Source organism: Diadema antillarum, unplaced genomic scaffold (genome assembly GCF_040938485.1).
Source record: "Diadema antillarum isolate AM-2024a unplaced genomic scaffold, OU_Dant_1.0 seq00000386_RagTag, whole genome shotgun sequence".
Classification (NCBI taxonomy): domain Eukaryota; kingdom Metazoa; phylum Echinodermata; class Echinoidea; order Diadematoida; family Diadematidae; genus Diadema; species Diadema antillarum.
The window spans coordinates 3,202,792-3,223,783 of NW_027271384.1; the positions used below are offsets into that span (position 1 = coordinate 3,202,792).

Genomic DNA, 20,992 nt, shown 5'->3' on the forward strand with positions numbered 1-20,992 from the left:
AACTACTTTTAAATTTATCATTGCAGAGGATCACACAATTTTTTTGGGATGACATAGCGCCTACGGTACTTCTCTGCCTCTGATACAGGGCAGGGTTTTTGCTCTTTCAAAAATGTTTGTAGTTACAATTTTTATTTCCCTTTCAGCAAAGATTGATAACATTACTGGGCTGAAAAGCTGAACTCCGTGCTCAACCAACTGATGACATTTGAATGGATAAAACCTTTTGAGAAGAATAGCAGGTTTACATTGACATGCCATAGAGAAACAGGGGAGCTTTTCAGGAACAAAAACTATTTCTTTCATGCTCTCTTTCTCTCTCTCTTTTTAGAAGTTTTTCTCCCTCTAAGCCTGCCATTCTCTGACAACTACAATGGATGTGTCACGCTGTTGGGAATATCCTTTGCATGCTTTCTGTGTGTCTGCCATTTCATTGCATGGACACCCAACTGTTAGCCTACAGAACACACACAAATTACACAGTAAAATCCCCAGGAAATACAAGCAGCTTTTCTCTAGTTTTTTTTTTTTTTCTTCTCCCAACTTGATTGTAAGCTCAAAATCCGAGGACAATATGCCTTAACTCTTTATGCGCAACGGTATAAATGCCCTGGGTGCTACATTATTTTGGGACAGCAATGTAATCATGACTTGGAAAAACATTCTTTTTTCACATCTATGTAGCTTCATAGATTTCATGGACATGCAATAAGCAAAAATATGTAGAAAGTGCCAAGCTTCGCTTTGATATTTAAATTGTATGACAGACCTGTGACTGCTGTTCTTTCAAAGGACCAGTTGTTTCATTACTGTACAAACACAAGGCACAAAAAGCAATGACAGAAGCTTATAATTTACTAAATTTCAGAAGATTTATAAATCCCGTACGTAACATCACTTGATAGTCAATCACAACATAAAATGCAGGCTAAGTGTGACAAGAATGGAATCACCAGGAACGCTTTCATTGTACTGTGGTATTTGGCGATTTATCGATCGGTTTGGGCATGTTTGTGCAATTGAACAGATTATGTGAACTTGGCATGCTGTCGACTGAGTTGGGCTTGGGAATGTGGCACATTAGAGTTAACTATTAGTGCTACACACATTTATGACTGGGCAATGTGCATTAATTGTAAAACACACATACATACAGTTATGGCTAAATTTCTTCTTTGAAACATGAACGTCTTCACTGATATCTGCTAGACTAGGGTCATTTCTGGACAATTGCTTTGCATTTTATCACAAGGAGAAAGATACTTTTTTACTATTGTATGTACTTCTAGAAGTGGAGGAATCTTGTAAGCATATTACAGGTGGCTATCTTGTTATGTTTCTATGTATTTCATTTGTTTCTATTAGTCAAGTTGATCTCTTTTCCTTTATGTCCCTTTCCTTCCTTTCAAAGTTTCCTTTACTAGGTTGTTTGTTTAACAAGAACAACATTTTCATCAAGGGACTTATACATTGCAAGCTCTGCTTTTTAGTAGGTCCCCCATTTCATGTTTGCGAAATTGTCTTCTCTTGTATTCTTTTTAAATACGACGCTATGTCTAATCTTATGTTCAATCGATTGTATCATGTTATTCGTGTTTGAGATGTGGAACAATCACATCAAATCAAATCAAATAAATTCAAATCAAATCAAATCAATCAAATCAAATCAAATCAAATCAAATCAAATCAAATCAAGTGAAAATCATGTATAAAGCAAAACACAATGGAATGTGGTTTTGTCATGTTTCTGCCTCAGTTTGTTGAGTTGGATCGGCTATTTTTCAGTCATGGCAAATAGCCCCATATTCATGGAGACATCCACCCTCCATACCCAGCATAATGTATGCAACAAGGACGAGAATAGGCTTTACCAATAAATGTTGTCACAATGTATTTCATGATATGCACTGATCTTTGCTATTTTAGTATTTCTTTTCCTGCCTCCTCCTACTTAACAAAGTCACCAATGCGTCCTTTCCCTGTCCCATCATTGTTGTTCATTTTTGCGTTATCTTCTAATCTTCTAAATCTACATTCGGTCCACCAGCCATCCTTCACCACTAAATGATGCCTAAGGCATAGCTGCATCTCAGCATCCTCCTCAACTCCCCCACTTCATTACTGAGACACACAATTGTCTCTCTTGCTCTCTTCCCCTCTCTCTCTCTCTCTCTTCTCCCCTCTCCTCCTTACATCACTGATAGCTCCTCAACACATCTCGTTTTCTATACCTGTTTCTCATGGTTGAACATCCAAGATTTTCGTGGCGGCTGGAGTGTAAACAAAGCCATGATCAGCATTTTTTTTTTTTTTTCAGATAAAACTATCAACTTTTCTTTCATGATTCGAATTGAAATTCCATGAAACTGGTAGATATGGCCCATCTTAACATATCTGATAACCACCAGAAATTTTCCTGACAATTTTTCATTAAAGAATAGTAGATCTATGATCCTGAACAACGATGCCTTGAAATCTCTATCACCACACAGAGTCATACACTGTATGCTTGAGCACGCAAAGCACACACACCTATTCACACTCGAACTCGAGCCAGCTCTGGCACATGTTCTGTACAGGCTAGCTGTTTGTTCTTATTCCAGCTATAATACTAAGGTGACGTATACCTGACCATGAGAATTATATTCTTTGTTTTTTATCCCTCTCCCCTTCTCTCTCTTATACGACTGCCTCTCTGACTTTTTCTCCCTCTCTTCTTAACCCGTTGAAGACAAGTCCCGAGTAAACTCGGGCAGTTGTCTATGGGAAATGCGTGTTGTAGTAAAATCAGTCAGTCCTCAACGGGTTAAATCTCGACTTCCCTTCTCACACCTTCTATCTAGGTTTTGCTACAACTCTCCACTCTTTCTGCCTGTCTGTCTGTCTGTCTCCTCCCATCTCTACGTTCTTTTCCCTTCTTCTCTTACCACCCATCACTTCCAATCATCCCCCTCGTCCTTCCACTTCCAAACTCCGGTCTTCTCATCAAGTCTGATCTGCGGATGTTGAGGTCTATGCCCGGTCCTTGCCGCCTCCACTGGCACGCTTTCTGACGGGAATCATACTGACAAGACATTAATATGCCACAATAATACTGCATATGACAGTATTTCAATAACCACTGCCATGCTTGCTACATCATACTACCAAGGATTTTGGCTGCTAGTTCTTTTTTTTCCCTTCCTGAACCAAGACGTACATCACTCCTGAAGCTAAATGTAAGAGTGTGTAAGCTCTATGGGTCACATACAGAAAAGGCACCCCACAACCTCTGAAGTACCATTCCCACATTTGCATTGTTCCTCACAAAGCTGCAAAGATATTTTGAAGCAAGAGTTATTTTTCATTTTTTGTTACCAAAAAAAAAGTGATGTCTATATGTTTTTGTCACAGAATGAAAAAAAAAATGAATTGAATTGAATTCTGTCATGTTTCACATCTAAACTGCAAGAAGAAAGAGGACCCCTCCCCCCCCAAAAAAAAAAGAAATACAAAGCCAAATATTGAGCTGTTTTTCACTGCATTATGTAAAAAATGGCACTTTTGCCAGATAGTACCTTTCTTTTTGTACCTTTGTCTCACGCTGTCTCACTTGCCTTTCACTACAAAGTGTCTCCCTCTTATCTCAGTCAGTATCTGTCTGACCTCTCCCTCACTCACTCTTTAACCCACTGCTTGTGGGGGAACTGGGGAACCACTCTGTCTCGGGAGTGAAGGAGTTAAATCAGCGGCAAAGGGAGGGATGTCTTGGACATGGGAGCACTTTGCAGACAGCCTTGAATATTGATGGCATGTTTTCCCGTTTAATAGTAGTACATTAAACATGAAAAGAGCCATCTATCTGCCAATATTCACACTTGTCAGCAGAACCAAATCTTCCCATCTTGCACACCCTGTTCCGAAGCTTTCTTCGTGCTCCATTCCTGCCTAGCTCTGTATTTTCTGCATCCCTCCATATCTTCTGGATGACATCCCATACCTTTTGTGTGCTTTTCTTTCATTGCTTTTTGTTTTCATCAATTCAATGTATTTCAACCACTTTATTCTTTTCATTTGTTTCTGTCTCCCATTGCTATCCAATAACCCTTGAGTGCTTTAAGTACCCATTGGCACAGAACACTGCATAGAGATGCACAAAATGTCTAAAGTTCCTGGAACAGAAAGTGTTAACTCTTCATGTGCCACGTTCGCATGTCTGACTCAGTCGACGGCGTGCCAATTTCCCATATTTCGCTCAAACGCACAAACCCGCCCAAACCGATCGATAAATAGCTTTCTCGCGCTTTTGTTCCTTTCACATACAGCTTGCATTCTATGTGGTAATTGACTATCAAGCGTTGTTCCCAAGTAGATTTGCGTGTAAATTCTAAGTTTCTGTCACGGTTTTATGTGCAAAAGCTATGCCTTCACAGTAATGTAGCAACTGGTCAGTCAAAAGAAAAAATAAGAACAGATTTGTCATACAATTTATATCAAAGCAAAACTTGGCACTCCTCTTCAACTTTGCTCACTACTGTAAAAGTGGAAATTTTCGTGGTGTTGAAATTTTCGCGCATTTCGCGCAACCGGAAACTAGCGCCAAAATAAAAGCACGCAAATATTTTTGCTTGCCATATGTTCCTGTGCGTGATGTCTTGATTCCGCAGAATTAAACACACGCAAAACTCTGCTCACCCGGTCGAGCGCGAAAAATTAGTCGCGTCAAAATATCCACTTTTACAGTATACTGTATATGTCCAGCTTAACAGAAATTTGTAGAATTTATATCGATTGGAAAAACAAAATTCTTTCTCAAAGCATGACTACCTTCGTGTCTCAGAATAACGTGACACACAGGGGGTTTCCACTATGGCAAATAAAGAGTTAAATAACCCACAAATCTGACTGAATCCTTTACCACTGGTGAGAATGATGGAGCCTGTGTCAATTCTATGGAAATGTCACAATATGACAAGAGAAAAGGTAGATATTATCTGTTTTAACCTTCCTTCCCTTTTTTTCTTCTTTCTTTCCCAAGCCATGTCACCACTGACTATCTTTTGATTTTCTCTTGTCACTTTCACAATTTTATCCATCCTTAGAATTAGCACACGGGATTTTCACAAACTAGACCCAAATTTGGGGGAAATTCTTCTTAATATCAAATTGCACACTATTTGCATCTTCATTGCACAAATAGCGGGTTAATTTGATATTGGGCTAACTTCCCAACCACAATATAGTGCCCTATTTTGAAACTTAGCTGTCTCATGAAGACATGTCTTCACTCTCTCTCTCTCTCTCTCTCTCTTTCTGAGAATGCAAATATTCACATCTCACAGTCTTGGTGGTCGCAAAGAGCAATCCAGGAGAAACTTACTTGTGAGATTACATGCAACTCCATGGGTGAAAACGATTCCCAAGTCACGTACACTGTCATGTCACCTTGTCAGGACATGACTAGGTATAAAATCTTCAGAGAATCACCTGCAACATCATGGTGGCCTGGCAGTCCTATTTGTGTTTTCACAGCCCAGCATTCTCTCACTCCTTTTCCATTCCTGGATCTATACACTGTAGTTTCATCATCCCCTAATCTCTCCCTCTCTCTCTCTCTCTTGTCTTTTTGTGTCTGTTTTCTGATCTTTTTTCTATCCATTTGTTCCATCGCTTTTCTTCTTCCTTAAATCATTTTACTGCTTGTTTTGATTATTCTATCAAATTCCCTCCACATTATCAAAACCATATCTTTACATCATATCTCTAGCTTCATTGTTCTTTTTTTTTTGTTTTCTTATATTCAATCTGTCCACTTGTTCTATCGATTTCCAACTCCCAAATACTATCTGACGACTTGCTCTTTTTTAACTCTAATTCATTCCAAATGTAGAAACCTCCATCTTTCTATCCTCATTCTTCAGTCTTTCTCTGTCTGCATTTGTATTTTCTCTCTATCCATCTTTCCTATTCATCTGCCACTCCCAAATACCATTTTACCTAATCTCTCATAAATTCTAATTCACACCAAACTTAAAAACCATCTTCTTTTAATCTTTATTTTTCTATCCTTTTCTGTATGTGTCTGTATCTTCTTTCGATTTATCTGTTTTATCCATTTTTATTCCCCACTACCATCTTACCACTTGTTCTTTTGTTTTATTCTAATTGACTTTACGTTAACAGACCCTCCTCTCTCTATCTTCATTCTTTCTTTCAATTGGGATCTTTTCTTGAATGAAGCAATGTGAGAGAAGGTCTTACCTTGTGTCAGTGTGTGACAGACATGGCGCATTACAAGACTCCATTATCATTATTTTTATCATCATTATCATTATTTTTGTTATTATTATTATTATTATTATTATCACTATTATTATCATCATTATTATTATCATCATTATCATTATTCTTATTCTTATTATTATTATTATCATTATTATTATCATTATCATTATTATTATTATCATCATCATTAGTATCATTATTATGATTATGATTATGATTATGATTATATCTCTCCCTGTCTGATGTACATTCTCCATCTGTACATTCCTCTTCCTTAAGCCTCCTCCTCCATCTTACCACAGCTTTCTTCTCGCTCCACTTCATTCGACGAGGCAGTTTGAGACCGGCGGCGACGTACATGGCCTCCCGGGTGGTGAGATGGGGCAGCAGGTGGCTGTCCTGCATTATGTAGCACGACATCCGCCGGAAGACCTGAGAGTCACGTAGCTCCCCGTTGACCAGCACGGTCCCTTTGGTCATGGTTGTCCTGGAAACGAAACGGGGGATGACGAGGGGTCATCATTGATGCAGATGGATGAACACTAATGACAAAACAAACCTCATCTGCAGCCCCTTGGAAGTGGGGGGGGGGGGGGGGCAAAATTTGTAAAGACTTAAGCACCCTGATCACAATCATCACAAATTAAACCAATGCTCTTGACAGCATTTTTGTCGTTTCCCCTCCTGACCCGACTTTCACTGACCCACAATTTCTGGTTCCCATGGATACCACCCAGGTGACTGACAGTAATTAATAGTTCTCCAATATCATTATCCGGTCAGCTGGAAGCTGTCGATTTGGGTCATTCTCCTCTCTCCATCTCCATCAAAGCACCTGTGTATGATAGATCTATTGGTTTGGTTTAGTTTGGTTTGGTTAGGAAGGTTTGGTTTGGTTTGGTTCATTTCTACATTAAAGAAAAAAACCCAATTTAATTGAAACTCAAATTCAAGCAAAGAGACAAATTCTTGAAAGAATGAAAGCTGCAAAAAATAATATAATAAATCAGTAATGGACAGTTTCTCACAGGCAAGTATGAAACGAAATTATTGGCATTTCTTGTAAATCCACTCATACACAAAAATACGACATTTCAATAGATCATGGGTTATGTCCACAAGACATTACTAGAACTCAGTGGGGTGACTAGCAAGGATGAAACAAAGAGGTTTTTTTAAAAGTCATGATTTTAAAATAGCCATCCAAATACCCCTTGCAAACTTCAGTCATGTTTTGACAACTGCTCGTAAAAAAGATGGAAATATGCAAGACAGGACGGAAACTAAAAACTAAGTAGAATTTGGTAAAAATATAGCATTTGGTAGAATCAGTTAAAGTGGACTGTATTGCTAAAAATTTGAAATAGGAAAGAGTACAGTATGGAAAATGACATTCACCAATCATGTGGCTATTCCCAGTTTGGAATACATGGATAATGCATGTCACACATACAGGCAAACACTCCAAAGCACGTGCAAGGCTGTTACCAAGGCAACCATGAGCTCTCCTTCTCACCCAGCACACAAACATGAAATGTTTATTCTGTCATTACCCCCTGACAATTGTGATCTGTGTGATGGCAATGTTATATATTCTCAAATCTGTGTCCCTGACAATATCATTGGTAATTGGTGCCCACCCATCTTATGGCCAATTACACATTAGTTCTAATCCTGTCTCTTTTTAGAAATTGAATACCTGATACTCATTTGGCATTGCCCTATACAGCTGCTTTACACAGCAACCGTTTGGACCTTATTATAGAAAGCCTTTTGGCCTTATACAGTTACATGCAGACCACACAGCTACCTTTAAGTCCTATACAGTTACCCTTTGGGCCTTACACGGCTACCCTTGGGGCCTTACACAGCTGTCCTTAAGGTCATACACAGCTACCCTTTATGCCTTATCAGCCATCCTTTGGGGCATACACAGCTACCCTTTGTGATTTACAAAGCTATCCTTTCAGCCTGATTATACTGCTACCATTGGGGCCATGACACATCTATCCTTGCCAACTAGAGCTACCTTTTGGGCCTTGTACATGTATGCTTGGGCCTTATACAGCTACCCTTTGGATCAAACATTGTACACAGCTACCCTTTGGCCCTTATACAACTAACATTTGGGTCTTCAACAGCTACACTTTGGCCTTCACAATTACCCATTGGGCCTTACACATCTACCCTTTGGACCTTCTACAGCTTACCTTGGGGCCTTTTACAGTTCAGTTCAGTTCAGTTCAAATTTATTTCATATTTCCATTTTCTCAATGATGAGTTTACAAAATTATTGACAACAAAACAAGAATACAAAATATATACAATCATGTCTTTTGATTGTAGGAGAAAAAGAAAAAGAAAATATACTTGACACAAATGTACATGGTCATATCGTGTGAAAATGTCACTAGTAAGTATAAGAAATATGAAGGGGCCTACATAAAAGCTTTAAAGCTTGTAAAACTGTAGGTTCCCGAGTTCATAGGCATATAATTTTACACGGAGAACGGATATGTTTGTCTTGACCAACTAAAATTACACCAGTACAAAAAATGGATGAGTAATAAACTAATGAACCACATAGATATCGCACAAACCAGACTGCATACAAATCTTGCAGTGTTTGAATAACAACAATGCTATATTATTAAAAGATGTATCGGTATACAGCTGCCCTTTGGCCTTATACAGTTTCCCTTGGGGCCTTATACATCCATCCCTTCTAAAGGTTATACACAGCTACCCTTTGGAGCCTTATACAGTTGCCTTGTGGCCTTATACAATTACCCTCGAGGCTTTATAAGTCTATCCCTTGGGCTATACACACCTATCCTTTGGGCCTGAATATAGAGCTATCCTTACAGTCTTACACAGCTACCTTTTGGGCTTTGTCCAGCTCCCTGTGGGGCCCTATACAGCTATCCTTTGGGTCATAGACAGCTACTTTTATAATGCAGTACCCTTTTGAGCCTTACACATCTATCCTTTGGGTCTTATAAAGCTACCCTTTGGGACTTATACAGCCACCCTTGGGGCCTCAAAAGCTTACCTTTGGGTCATATACTGCTGCTCTTCTGGCATACAACAGCTGCTACCATTGGAACACTTTGCTCTACATCCTCTAATGCTACATATGGTCACCTCTTCTGAGATGCAAATCTATTGAATTAATCTCCATTATAACATGGGTTCAAGAATGTAGCCAATAGGAAGCGCTGAAATGAGACACACCTCCTTCCTTTACTTCAGTACAACTGCACTGCCTGTAATCCTATGGTAGATTGCCGATCGTCTGTGCGCGCGGCGGCTCCTTTGATGAATTGCATGCATACGCGTACGCGCTGTCAATCCTGTAAACAACTTCTAGTTCGGGCTGCCGGCCGGCCGGCCTGTCTTCCCTTTCTTGTGCATAACATATGTGGCGTACGTACGTATACTGTACTATACGTACACTTTGTACAGTACAGTAGACCAAGCGTTATGGGACCGGACGCGTACATGGAGTCACTTTGAAGAGCAAATCCAACGATTTAGCAGGTTAATTCTCACGCCGTTTTCAGAGTATGTTGTCTAGTAGGCCTATATGAGGAGTCTATATCAAGTCTTTAAGGTAAAGGGTGCATATTCTATGTAAAATAAGTAAGTTTTCATGCGGGTGTCCGGAAACCCAACCCCCCCATTATACTTATACTGTATGTGCGGGACTTCCGCGAGTGCGACGTGCGTAAAAGTTTGGGACGAACATCTTCGGACGTCTTGACCCACAAAGGTACGTGAAAAACGCTGAAAAATGATGTTAGTTTTCGAATTTTCGACCCATTTTATAAAACAAATGATGCACAGGATTATTTCGTGGCGTTAGTGTAGCTAACGCACTCTATCCTGTGCATCATTTGTATAATCACGTTCACTTGCTTAATTAACCTGTTCCGCACAGGAACCTGGAAGCCTGCGTATTAAGTCTATGGGCATTTCAGAATTCAGTATGGAATGGGTTAAGACCCTAAATGTGAAATCAAATACTGGGCAATATACTTCGTAATTGAGTAGAAAAAAAAAACACACAATAATAGTCATACAAGTGGGAATGAATAAAAGATTAATACATCCCAGAAAGACACTTCATTCACACTATTTGACAGTAATAATTCAGAATTGGACAATGCATATATCTAATGCCTTAGAAATGGTGAACAAATACTCACAACACCCCTTAATCTAAAAGCAATGTTGTGCCCAGTCCATGACAGCTAAACCAAACAAAGCTCTATTGCATAATACTATGGATATTACATGCAACCAAAGGCAGTTACCATAGCAACACTGTTCCATAGCCAATTAAGGGCAAGAAATCACAAATATTACCATTGATTGAAGAGTTACCATTAATTAAAAAGTTTGCACAGTTTTATGCAATGGTCATTAACCTGTTGAGGACCAGTCCAGTGAACACTTGGGCAGGTGTCTATGGGAAATGCGTGTTAAAGCAAAATCAGTCCTTCCTCAATGGGTTACATAGTAAAGTAACCATGGTTTTATGAAATGGGGCCCGGGCCGACATTACTAGGAAAGTGAAAAGGAGAGAACACAGGATGTGGGAATGAACAGAGACAGAGAATAATGGAGATAAGATCATGGGAAAGAGGTACATGACCTGCGTAGGTGGATATATGGCTGCCTTTCTCTGTGTGTTGGTCTTGTGTGTGGATATTGGAGAGCTCTTTGCAACTGAACATGATGTGTGAGTGTGTGTGTGTGTGTGTGTGTGTGTGTGTGTGTACGTGTGAGTGTGTGCATGTGTGTGTCTGCTTCAAATGCTGAATGTCAGCTTGCTTTTAATGGTTGGCATGACAGTATAATCCATGCTTTATGGACATTTGTACTGTATGCCTGCCACAAGAGCTATCATCCAGTGCTACGACTTTGATTGCCTTCATGCTTCAATATACACTTTCATCCTCCAAAAAGCTACCCTCTGCGAGTTTGAAGCATGGGACCTCAACTGCGTCACTGAAAGACTAAGCTAATGCCTAACTAGTGATAAATGCTCCATCTCACCGGACTATCAGTGAAAGTGTTCTTGTGATGCAGAAAGCAGCCTCATTAATTACCGTGGGCGGTCCATCCCGTACAGACAATGTGACGACCGACCAGTGTGATAAATTAATCCCACTAAACACATAGCTTCACTGAAAGATGAGCATAGGGGCCTATTAAAGGGTTTCATTCGTTTGTTTGTTTGTGTGTGTGCGTGTGTGTGTGTGTGCATGTTTGTGTGTGCATACTACAATAACTGTATAGATAGGCAAATGTTGATCTAATACACTATGCACATAATACTGGTCATTTTATATGTAATGGACTGCAGCTGGGGAACCAAGAGAGGGAATGACAGTAGGAGTATATTCCATATACATCACATCTTTCACTGGTTTCAGCACCTCACATGGCATGTAACACAAGCATGTACAATTTTATATGGGTCATTACCCTCTCCCACGTCTAATATTGAGCTAATTGCACTTGTAGAGCTGTCATTTTGATGAATTGGGAAGAAAAAAAGGACAGTAACTTAAATACGAAACCTTGAAATAATGGCTGATGGTGCATTCATTAGCAGGCTCAATGGTCTATTACTCAACATACAAATGCAAACTAAAGTAGGTCACTTTTCACCATTACCAATGATAATATAGCCTTATTTACATTGTGGAAGTCTCCTTACTGTTTGTACTACTCTCCCAGATGCCCTAGCCACCATTATTACCCCAGCCTTCACCTGAAGATACCAATGAATACAGCCGTGTCCAGTGGAAGATACATTATAATGTGTAGAATCATCATGTTTGATGATTAACCCGTTGAGGATGGACGGATTTTGCTAAAACATGCATTTCCCATAGATCCCTCCCCGAGTATATTTGGGACTCATCCTAAAGGGGTTAATTAAGGCAGTAGAGAAGATGATTCTATGTCCAAGGGTCTCCATGGGTGTGTTTATCAATTCACTTCTGGCGTCAAATTGATGTTCCCACGCAGCTTTCAGGGAGATTTGGGCAGTTGATATTGAAAATTAATGCAAAGCTGTTTTGATTATGGGTTTAGAAACATATTTCTGAAATAAAAAAGAAAATAAAAAGGTGTGATCACAAACTCCTTGATAAACACAAAGTTGTTTCGAAATGGGTTTATAACTTGGACCTGCCCATGCCTACCACTGCAAACTACACAACTCCACTCCTCAGGTCAAACTGCGCAATATGGAGCTGCGCAGTGTGACAAGGCCTCCCTCTCGACTCACGATAGAGATAATAAATGCATCAACTCCAGAAATGTGATCCAAAAGGCCTTGGCAAATGCAGTTTGATAGTGGGTACTAAAACATATGTTTTAAACATGGGAAAGATGATAAATGTAGCCCAAATGGGAGGGTCCAGAACAGCATCCTATTTACCCACCATGCATACCACTACAGGGCTCCTGCTTATAATCAACCTGTGACTCACATTTAGCAGGGAATTGAAAAGAAGGGAAAAGTACCTACCTCTTTACCCAACTTATCCCCCCCCCCTCCCCCCCCCCCCCCCCCCCCCCCCCCGCCTTTTCCTCTTCAACCTGGTTCCACTTTCATGACAACTACACATTAATGTATCTCCGGCTGTCCAGCAATGGAAATTCAGCACCAGAGTAACCTATACTTTCTTTCATGAGCTGGAGGACAATTCGAATGGCACAAAAGTGCGATGACCAGTCATTCACTACTCACATTCTCCTCCCACAAAGAGACCGAAAGGCGCCCCCGGGGACGATATCCTCAACAGTGGAAGATGTTCTCAAAGTGTGATAAGCTCATTATGGAAGCTTAAATTGATGACGCTTAAGGCAAATGTGCTGCGCGCACATGATTCAAATCATTGTTGTCACGTAACTTCATTTCCTTTAATTAGATTTGTGTATATCTCCCATCCTTCAGGGAGGGCACTGGAGCATTTTCGTTTACTTAATTGATGAGAGTAGCTACGACAAGCTTACAGTGATGGGTGTCTACCTGCCCAACATCCCTGCAGGCAGTTGCTGTTAAAAGCTTGTATATAAGAATAATATCAGCTACCGGTACCAGATATGGATTTGGGATAAATATTAATGGAGATTAGATAAGCTTGCAGGAAATAGAATGGACTTCTGAAAAAGGTGGTGAGCAATTAAGCTTTGAATACCATTTATCTCACACAGATTGGAAATCACTGTGCCTTAAATTTTCAGGTCAGTATTTGCAAGCACAATACAGCATCATTACAACATTATAGCCTCAGTTGATTCGTCAAGCTTCTTTGGATGCTTGTCAGCAATGTATTAATAGACTAAATGTAAAAATGATGATCAAAAACTCTGAAAGATGTGATCCCAGGAGGGAGCTATTTATACTGTAACTGATCCAGAAATTTTCAATACCACTCTCTTTACATCAAATTTTAATGGAAATTTGAGGTTCTTACAAGTAAGAAATACTTCTCATTTTGGGACACATAAGCACAAATTAGGAGTCATCAATTGTAATTTGAAGCACTTGATGGATGGACATGTTTGACTTCTGCATAATGTGCATGTTGTTGTTGCTATCTGTATTAGAATTTGTTGCTTATGTCATATTTGCTGAATATGCTTAATAATGAAAAAGTCCTTTACATGGAAAAGCCCCCTTGATATGAACAACCTGACAGCTGGGCCCCAAGTTAATTTGGTTATTGACACTAGCTAAAATAATTTCTCATCTCCGTAATGACAAGCATAATCATAGTGTACTTTTACACAAACCATAAACACACATGTACGCATGGTACACACAGCGAACACACACAATGACAGCCACAAATACACACTCACAAATGCCACACACAACACACTCATTGATATACAGACCTGCACACACATACAAACACACACATACAGATACAGTACAATAAAAACCCACAGACACAACCACACAAAGACACAGCCAAATATACAGCTACACATAGCCACACACACAACACAAATAAATAATCACACATATCATGTGTACACCACTAAAAAAAACCCACACACTCAAAAGCATGCATGCACAGCAGTACATACAACAACCCAAATCCACAGGCATAACCACACACCCATATAATTAAACACACAACCACACATAAAACTACAAAAAAGCCACATACACAACCGCATACGTCCAAACATAGCCACAATATGCGTCAATGTACCTCAAGGGATAAAACAGTAGGAAGAAATATATATAGTAAACATATAAATAAGGAAAAATAAGACAGTGATAAAAGAGAGAAGGGGAGCCAATGATGGATCCTGTGCTACCTACTTGTATCCGGCGAGCACGTTCATAAAGGAGGACTTGCCCGCACCAGAGGGGCCCATGATGGCGATGAGTTCCCCTGGCATGAAGCATCCTGTCAGACCGCCAAGGATTGTCTTCGACTCTACAGAGATGGAGTAATTGGTCACATTTAAGAGTGTTAATATATCTCAATATCCATGCATATATTAAATACTCCCTAATCTGACACTTCCAATATGCGATAAATTCCCATTGACCTGATGTTCATACGCAATTCCACACAACAGTGGATTAATCTGTAATATGACATCACTTTGTTTTTACCGTTCATTTTTGATGCAATGTTGTTTCACCATCATTCAGATCTCTCCACCCATATTCTGGTCTACTCCCTAATCCATACTCTCTAAAAAAAAAAATCGAGTGAAAATATTCACTCTTAAAAGAGTGAATACAAAAAAGAGTGAATTTAGAGTGAAAATGGAGTGAATTTTGAGTGAAAATGTTAATTTTCACTCATTTTGGAGTGACCTCAGGGATCACTCGAAGATTTTGGAGTGATCCCTGACGTCACTCTAAAACGAGTGAAAATGAACATTTTCACTCTAAATTCACTCTTTTTTGTATTCACTCTTTTAAGAGTGAATATTTTTACTAGATTTTTTTTTAGAGAGTATCCAATTATCATTTTGATGATTAAAGACCAGATAGCATGATGACCACGGAGGAAAAAGGCTGGCCTCGCTTTGGATGTGTTTGAAAATCCCCGCATCAAAACGTGTACAGTTTTATCACTGATCTCTATTGTACCCACCCAGCTGAAAAATCTTGACCGGAGTCTGCCATTACCGATGTGCATAATATGTTTTGATGCACAGTAATTCCCTGATGGGCACTATCTATAATTTTTAAACGTAACCCTGGTGGGTAGTGAATAAAGATTGCTTCAATCTGGCTGATCATGATGCCCTTTAAAGTGTCCTGTCAATGTCATCATATATTTTTCTTTTAATTCAGTGTGTGATGACCTTTAAAGTGTCCTATTACTGTTATCATTTTTTAATTCAATTTGTTTATTTCCATTTCAAATCTTAAAAAGCAACATAAAACATCTGATGTAATAAGATAAAGCATGCAAACAATCATACATAAAATTTCAAAAAAATAAGATTACACATACAAATTGTTACAGATCAAGAAGAAAGAAATATGTGATCACATGGAAGATGGTGTGGACAGAAAAAGCCAGTAAGGCATGTAATCACACATACACCATTGTCAAGGTTATCTCGTTCAGTTGAATAATTACATATGTAAAAAAAAATCAAGTTATTTATAAATCAAGTTATTTATAAATCAAGTTATTTCTTTAGGAAGCCTTCTAGAGAAAACTACATAGAATGCCAGACAAGAAAGAAAGCTTTCTAGAAAAAATACCCAGAATATATAGATATTTATAAGACAGAAGAGTTCTGCCCTTTTAGCTCGTCTATAATTTACATTACCCCCTCACAGGTTTCAAACTCCACGGTGTTGTATCCCGCCACATTTTCTGGCTCTGTTTTCCCATCAACCCTCATCATACATGATATCATCCTCATCATTTTCATCCTCCTGGAAATCCCCTCCTCCCCTTTTCCTCTCTCTACTCTAATGCTGTCTTTCCCCTTATTTCCTTCCCAGTCCTTCAGCATCTTTATCTCTCTCTTCTCTTGTTTCATTTCCTCCTCCTCCTCCTCCTCCTCCTCCATCCTCCTCCTCCTCCTCCTCCTCCTCCTCTTCCTCCTCCTCCTCCTCCTCCTCCTCCTCCTCTTCCTCCTTCTCCTCCTCTTCCTCTTCTCCTCCTCCTCCTCCTCCTCCTCCTCCATCCTCCTCCTTTGCCCCAATCTCCATTTGCTGCCACCTGTTCATCTTCATCCTCTTTCTGAAACATAATCTAAATTCTCCTCAATTTCCTCTCATTTCCCAAATGTGATGTGATAATAGCTTTGGTTCAAACAGGGCGTACAATAACTGCATTATGACGACATGAGTGTCAGCAAATATGGTTCATATTAAAGTTATAATGGTATGGTTATATTGACTATTTCTTTACATCGGTCCATTTTCCACAGTTCCAATAAGCTTGTGTTTATGTTTTATGCAGACACTTTGATAATGTGTAAAGATTCCCTAGTTCTCAAAGGTTAATCTTTTTTCAAATCTACTCGAAACTCTTCTGTCCTCCTTTTCTCACGGATGCTAATAGGTGGCTGATCGTTTATTACATTTCTCCAGCGAGCAGAAGCAGCAAAGGGAAGAAAGTTTGTTCACCCTGGACAAAAGTTCACGCTGACCCAGAATCTCTTGCTACATTTTTAGTTGCATTCTGTTCACACTGACAAAATGAACAAGTTCTTGCATGTATCAGTGAAGAAGAAGAAATATTGAAAACACCAAAGGTTACTTTAGTTGCATTCACCGTATATCCTGTCAAAATAGTATAAACAACTTCTGCATCTATAACAGTAATAATTATATAACATTTTATAGGATAATAATAAATAATGAAATAAATTCTCCAAATTCAGCTACTGGAAGCACACATGTTTCCATGCTACATTTGACCAGAACTTGATCAGCAATATTCATGTCTTAACCCGATGAGGACGAGTCCCGAGCATACTCGGGCAGGGGTCCATGGGAAATGAATTGGCAAATTCAACTGGTTAACATTACATGTTCAAAGCATTCTTGAACCACCTCGATTCCAACCGTCCAGAAGTTGGGATGTGAACAGGGGTCTGTGAGAAAGTGCCGAACACGAGCAATCTATAACACTTGACCATTACAGCACTCTTCAAGCTCTGACATCGAGAAGGCCGCATGATTTATGTCCACTGCTAAAACAAACAAGGGGTAATTACCGGTTTGGCCAAAACTTCGTTACAAATGCAACCCTGTCAAATCTTTCTCTATCATCACATCTCAACTTACAGCCCTTGTTTTAACCCCTTGAAGACTAGTAGCGACTTTACTCAGGCAGGTGGCTATAGCATATGAAGAGTTTGTTTGCAAAAAGCGATAAGTCCATTTTTGAAGATTTTGAAGTACGGTCTCTGTCATAAAGCACAAAATAATACCTTTTAAATGATATATTGGTCAGTACGTATAAAGGTACATTTTTGAAGTTATGGTCAAAAGAAGCAAAAATGTTCTTATTATTCTCTTTGTTTTTCTTGACCTTTAACCACAAATATCTCCATTTGGCAAATATGGACATATCGGTTTTTGCGAACAAACTCTTCATATGCATGGTAAAGCAAAATCAGTTCATTCTCAATGGGTAAAAAAGAGGAGCATCTTGGCTGACCTCACAATGACTTCTGCACTACACCACAGCCTTCACATACTTCAATTGCATTCAGTACATACATTGTATGCATAGTTCATGATATGGATGTAGCCCTAATTTTGTCAAGCAAATGTTTAAAGGGACTGTACATCCCCGCAGTACTGGTTGAGGTGGGGATTCATGTTTTGATCATTCCTAAGAGAGATAATGAGAAACCTCTTATGAAATATGAAAGAGCTTGTAATTTTAAGAAGGATTTCACATTTATTTGATGAAAATTGGTTTTCAAATAGCCGAGATATCAAACAAGAGACCCGCGGGTCTAGCGCTCACCTGAGTATCGCAAGTTCACCTTTCACGCAGTCACTAATCTAAATTATTCACAGCTCTACCAAAATTTGACGAGGCATTCTCAAGTGGAAGATGAAAATGTACAATAAGGGCCCAATTTTTTCAAGATTCCTTAATTTGGGGGGAATTGGGGCCCCCTGGGGCCCTCTGGGTGGGGCATGGTGCCCAGTTTGATAAATTGAGATCCTGACCACCTAGGGATGCTACCTGCCAAGTTTGACAAAAATCCATCATGAGGTTTTCAGGAAGAAGATGAAAATGTACAATTCAGGCCTCCATTTGGACCCTTCCAACCACCCCCCCCCCCCCACCCCCAAGAGGGGCACCCCTGGATCTCCTATGAACAAACTTGAAACTACAGTCATTACTGTACTCACTCATAGTATTATCTCAGCTCTATAACTTCTGATTCTAGAGAAGATTTTAAAGATTCCTTCATTTGGGGGGTTTGGGCCCCCTGGGGGCCCCCTGGGCGGGGCATGGTGCCCATTTTAACAAATTGAGATCCTAACCCCCTAGGGATGCTACCTGCCAAGTTTGGTGAAAATGGGTCATGGGGTTCTCAAGAAGAAGATAAAAATGTACAATTTAGGCCCCATTAGGACCCCTCCTCACCCCCACCCCCCCCCCCTGGGTCCAAAGGGGGGCACCCCTGATTCTGCCATGAACAAACTTGAAACTACAGTCATCAATGTGCTAACTCATAGTATTAACCTAGCTCTATCACTTCTGGTTCTAGAGAAGAAGATTTTTGCGGATTCCTTAATTTTGGGGGGTTTGGGCCCCCTGGGGGCCCCCTGGGTGGGTCATGGTGCCCATTTTAACAAATGGAGTTCCTAACCCCCTAGGGATGCTACCTGCCAAGTTTGGTGAAAATGGGTCATGGAGTTCTCAAGAAGAAGATGAAAATGTACAATTTAGGCCCCATTAGAACCCTTCCCCACCCCCCTCCCCTGGGTCCCAAGGGGGGCACCCCTGATTCTGCCATGAACAAACTTGAAACTACAGTCATCAATGTACTAACTCATATTATTAACTTAGCTCTATCACTTCTGGTTCTAGAGAAGAAGATTTTTACAGATTCCTTAATTTTTGGGGGTTTGGGCCCCCCTGGGGGCCCCCTGGGTGGGGCATGGTGCCCATTTTAACAAATTGAGTTCCTAACCCCCTAGGGATGCTACCTGCCAAGTTTGATGAAAATCGGTCTTGGGGTTCTCAAGAAGAAGATAAAAATGTACAATTTAGGCCCCATTAGGACCCCTCCTCACCCCCCCCCCCCCCCCTGGGTCCAAAGGGGGGCACCCCTGATTCTGCCATGAACAAACTTGAAACTACAGTCATCAATGTGCTAACTCATAGTATTAACCTAGCTCTATCACTTCTGGTTCTAGAGAAGAAGATTTTTGCGGATTCCTTAATTTTGGGGGGTTTGGGCCCCCTGGGGGCCCCCTGGGTGGGTCATGGTGCCCATTTTAACAAATGGAGTTCCTAACCCCCTAGGGATGCTACTTGCCAAGTTTGGTGAAAATGGGTCATGGAGTTCTCAAGAAGAAGATGAAAATGTACAATTTAGGCCCCATTAGAACCCTTCCCCACCCCCCTCCCCTGGGTCCCAAGGGGGGCACCCCTGACTCTGCCATGAACAAACTTGAAACTACAGTCATCAATGTACTAACTCATATTATTAACTTAGCTCTATCACTTCTGGTTCTAGAGAAGAAGATTTTTACAGATTCCTTAATTTTGGGGGGTTTGGGCCCCCCTGGGGGCCCCCTGGGTGGGGCATGGTGCCCATTTTAACAAATTGAGTTCCTAACCCCCTAGGGATGCTACCTGCCAAGTTTGATGAAAATCGGTCTTGGGGTTTTCAAGAAGAAGATGAAAATGTAAAAAGTTTACGCACGACGCACGACGGACGACGCACGACGGACGACGGACGACGGACGACGGACGACGGACGACGGACGACGCACGACGCACGCCGGACGAAGGGCGATCGCAATAGCTCACTTGAGCCTTTGGCTCAGGTGAGCTAAAAAGTGATAATAATAAAAAGCGACAGGCTACGCCTTTTATTAGGATATCTTTGTTTCACCTTGTTTTTGGATATCTCGGCCATTTCAAAACCGATTTTCGTGAAATAAATTTTTGATACCCCTTAGAATTGCATGCTCTTTGACATCTGATAAAGTGGTTTCTGAATATCTCGCAAAATGTTAAAAGCGAAATCCTAACCTCCACCAGAACTGTACTCACCCTTTGATTTAGCCTCTTTATCATTAGGCATTTCAAAGAGACCTTAATGGTATTTGCGTCAAAAAAGTGTGATTTTTCTGTTCGTACAGCGGCATCTGCTGATAACTGCATTGATTTGAATGTCAATAGATAAAGATTATTGAAAAAAAAATCTTCCTCAGCAAGTTCATCTCCATGACTACACAGGCAATTTGTCTCACACCGAGTGAAGAGGTGTGACATTTATGGCTTCCTTCAGTGAGAAATGTCAAGATTTCAAATAACCCTGCAAAAATCAGACATGTTACATGAATAACTAGAAATGTCGCTATGGCGACTGGTATGCCTCTGCCATAATGCATGATTCTCCTAATAGGTCTAGTGCATGTGGACAATGTGTGATTACATTATCACAAAACTGGCAAAATATTAAAATGACAAGTTTGTCACAAATGTTTTGAATGTTCACCTTC

The 20,992-nt window shown here is 40.1% G+C and overlaps 1 protein-coding gene across 1 annotated transcript in view; it reads right to left on the reverse strand.

The window, feature by feature from the left end:
• Positions 1-20,992, reverse strand: part of LOC139731848 (ATP-binding cassette subfamily G member 4-like) — a 122,887-nt gene that overhangs the window by 16,966 nt on the left and 84,929 nt on the right. The window contains exons 4-5 of the mRNA XM_071642722.1: positions 14,624-14,741; positions 6,562-6,751 (exon numbers count right to left, since the gene is read on the reverse strand). Coding sequence (XP_071498823.1) covers positions 6,562-6,751; positions 14,624-14,741 — 308 coding nt within the window. The remainder of the gene's footprint in view (positions 1-6,561; positions 6,752-14,623; positions 14,742-20,992) is intronic.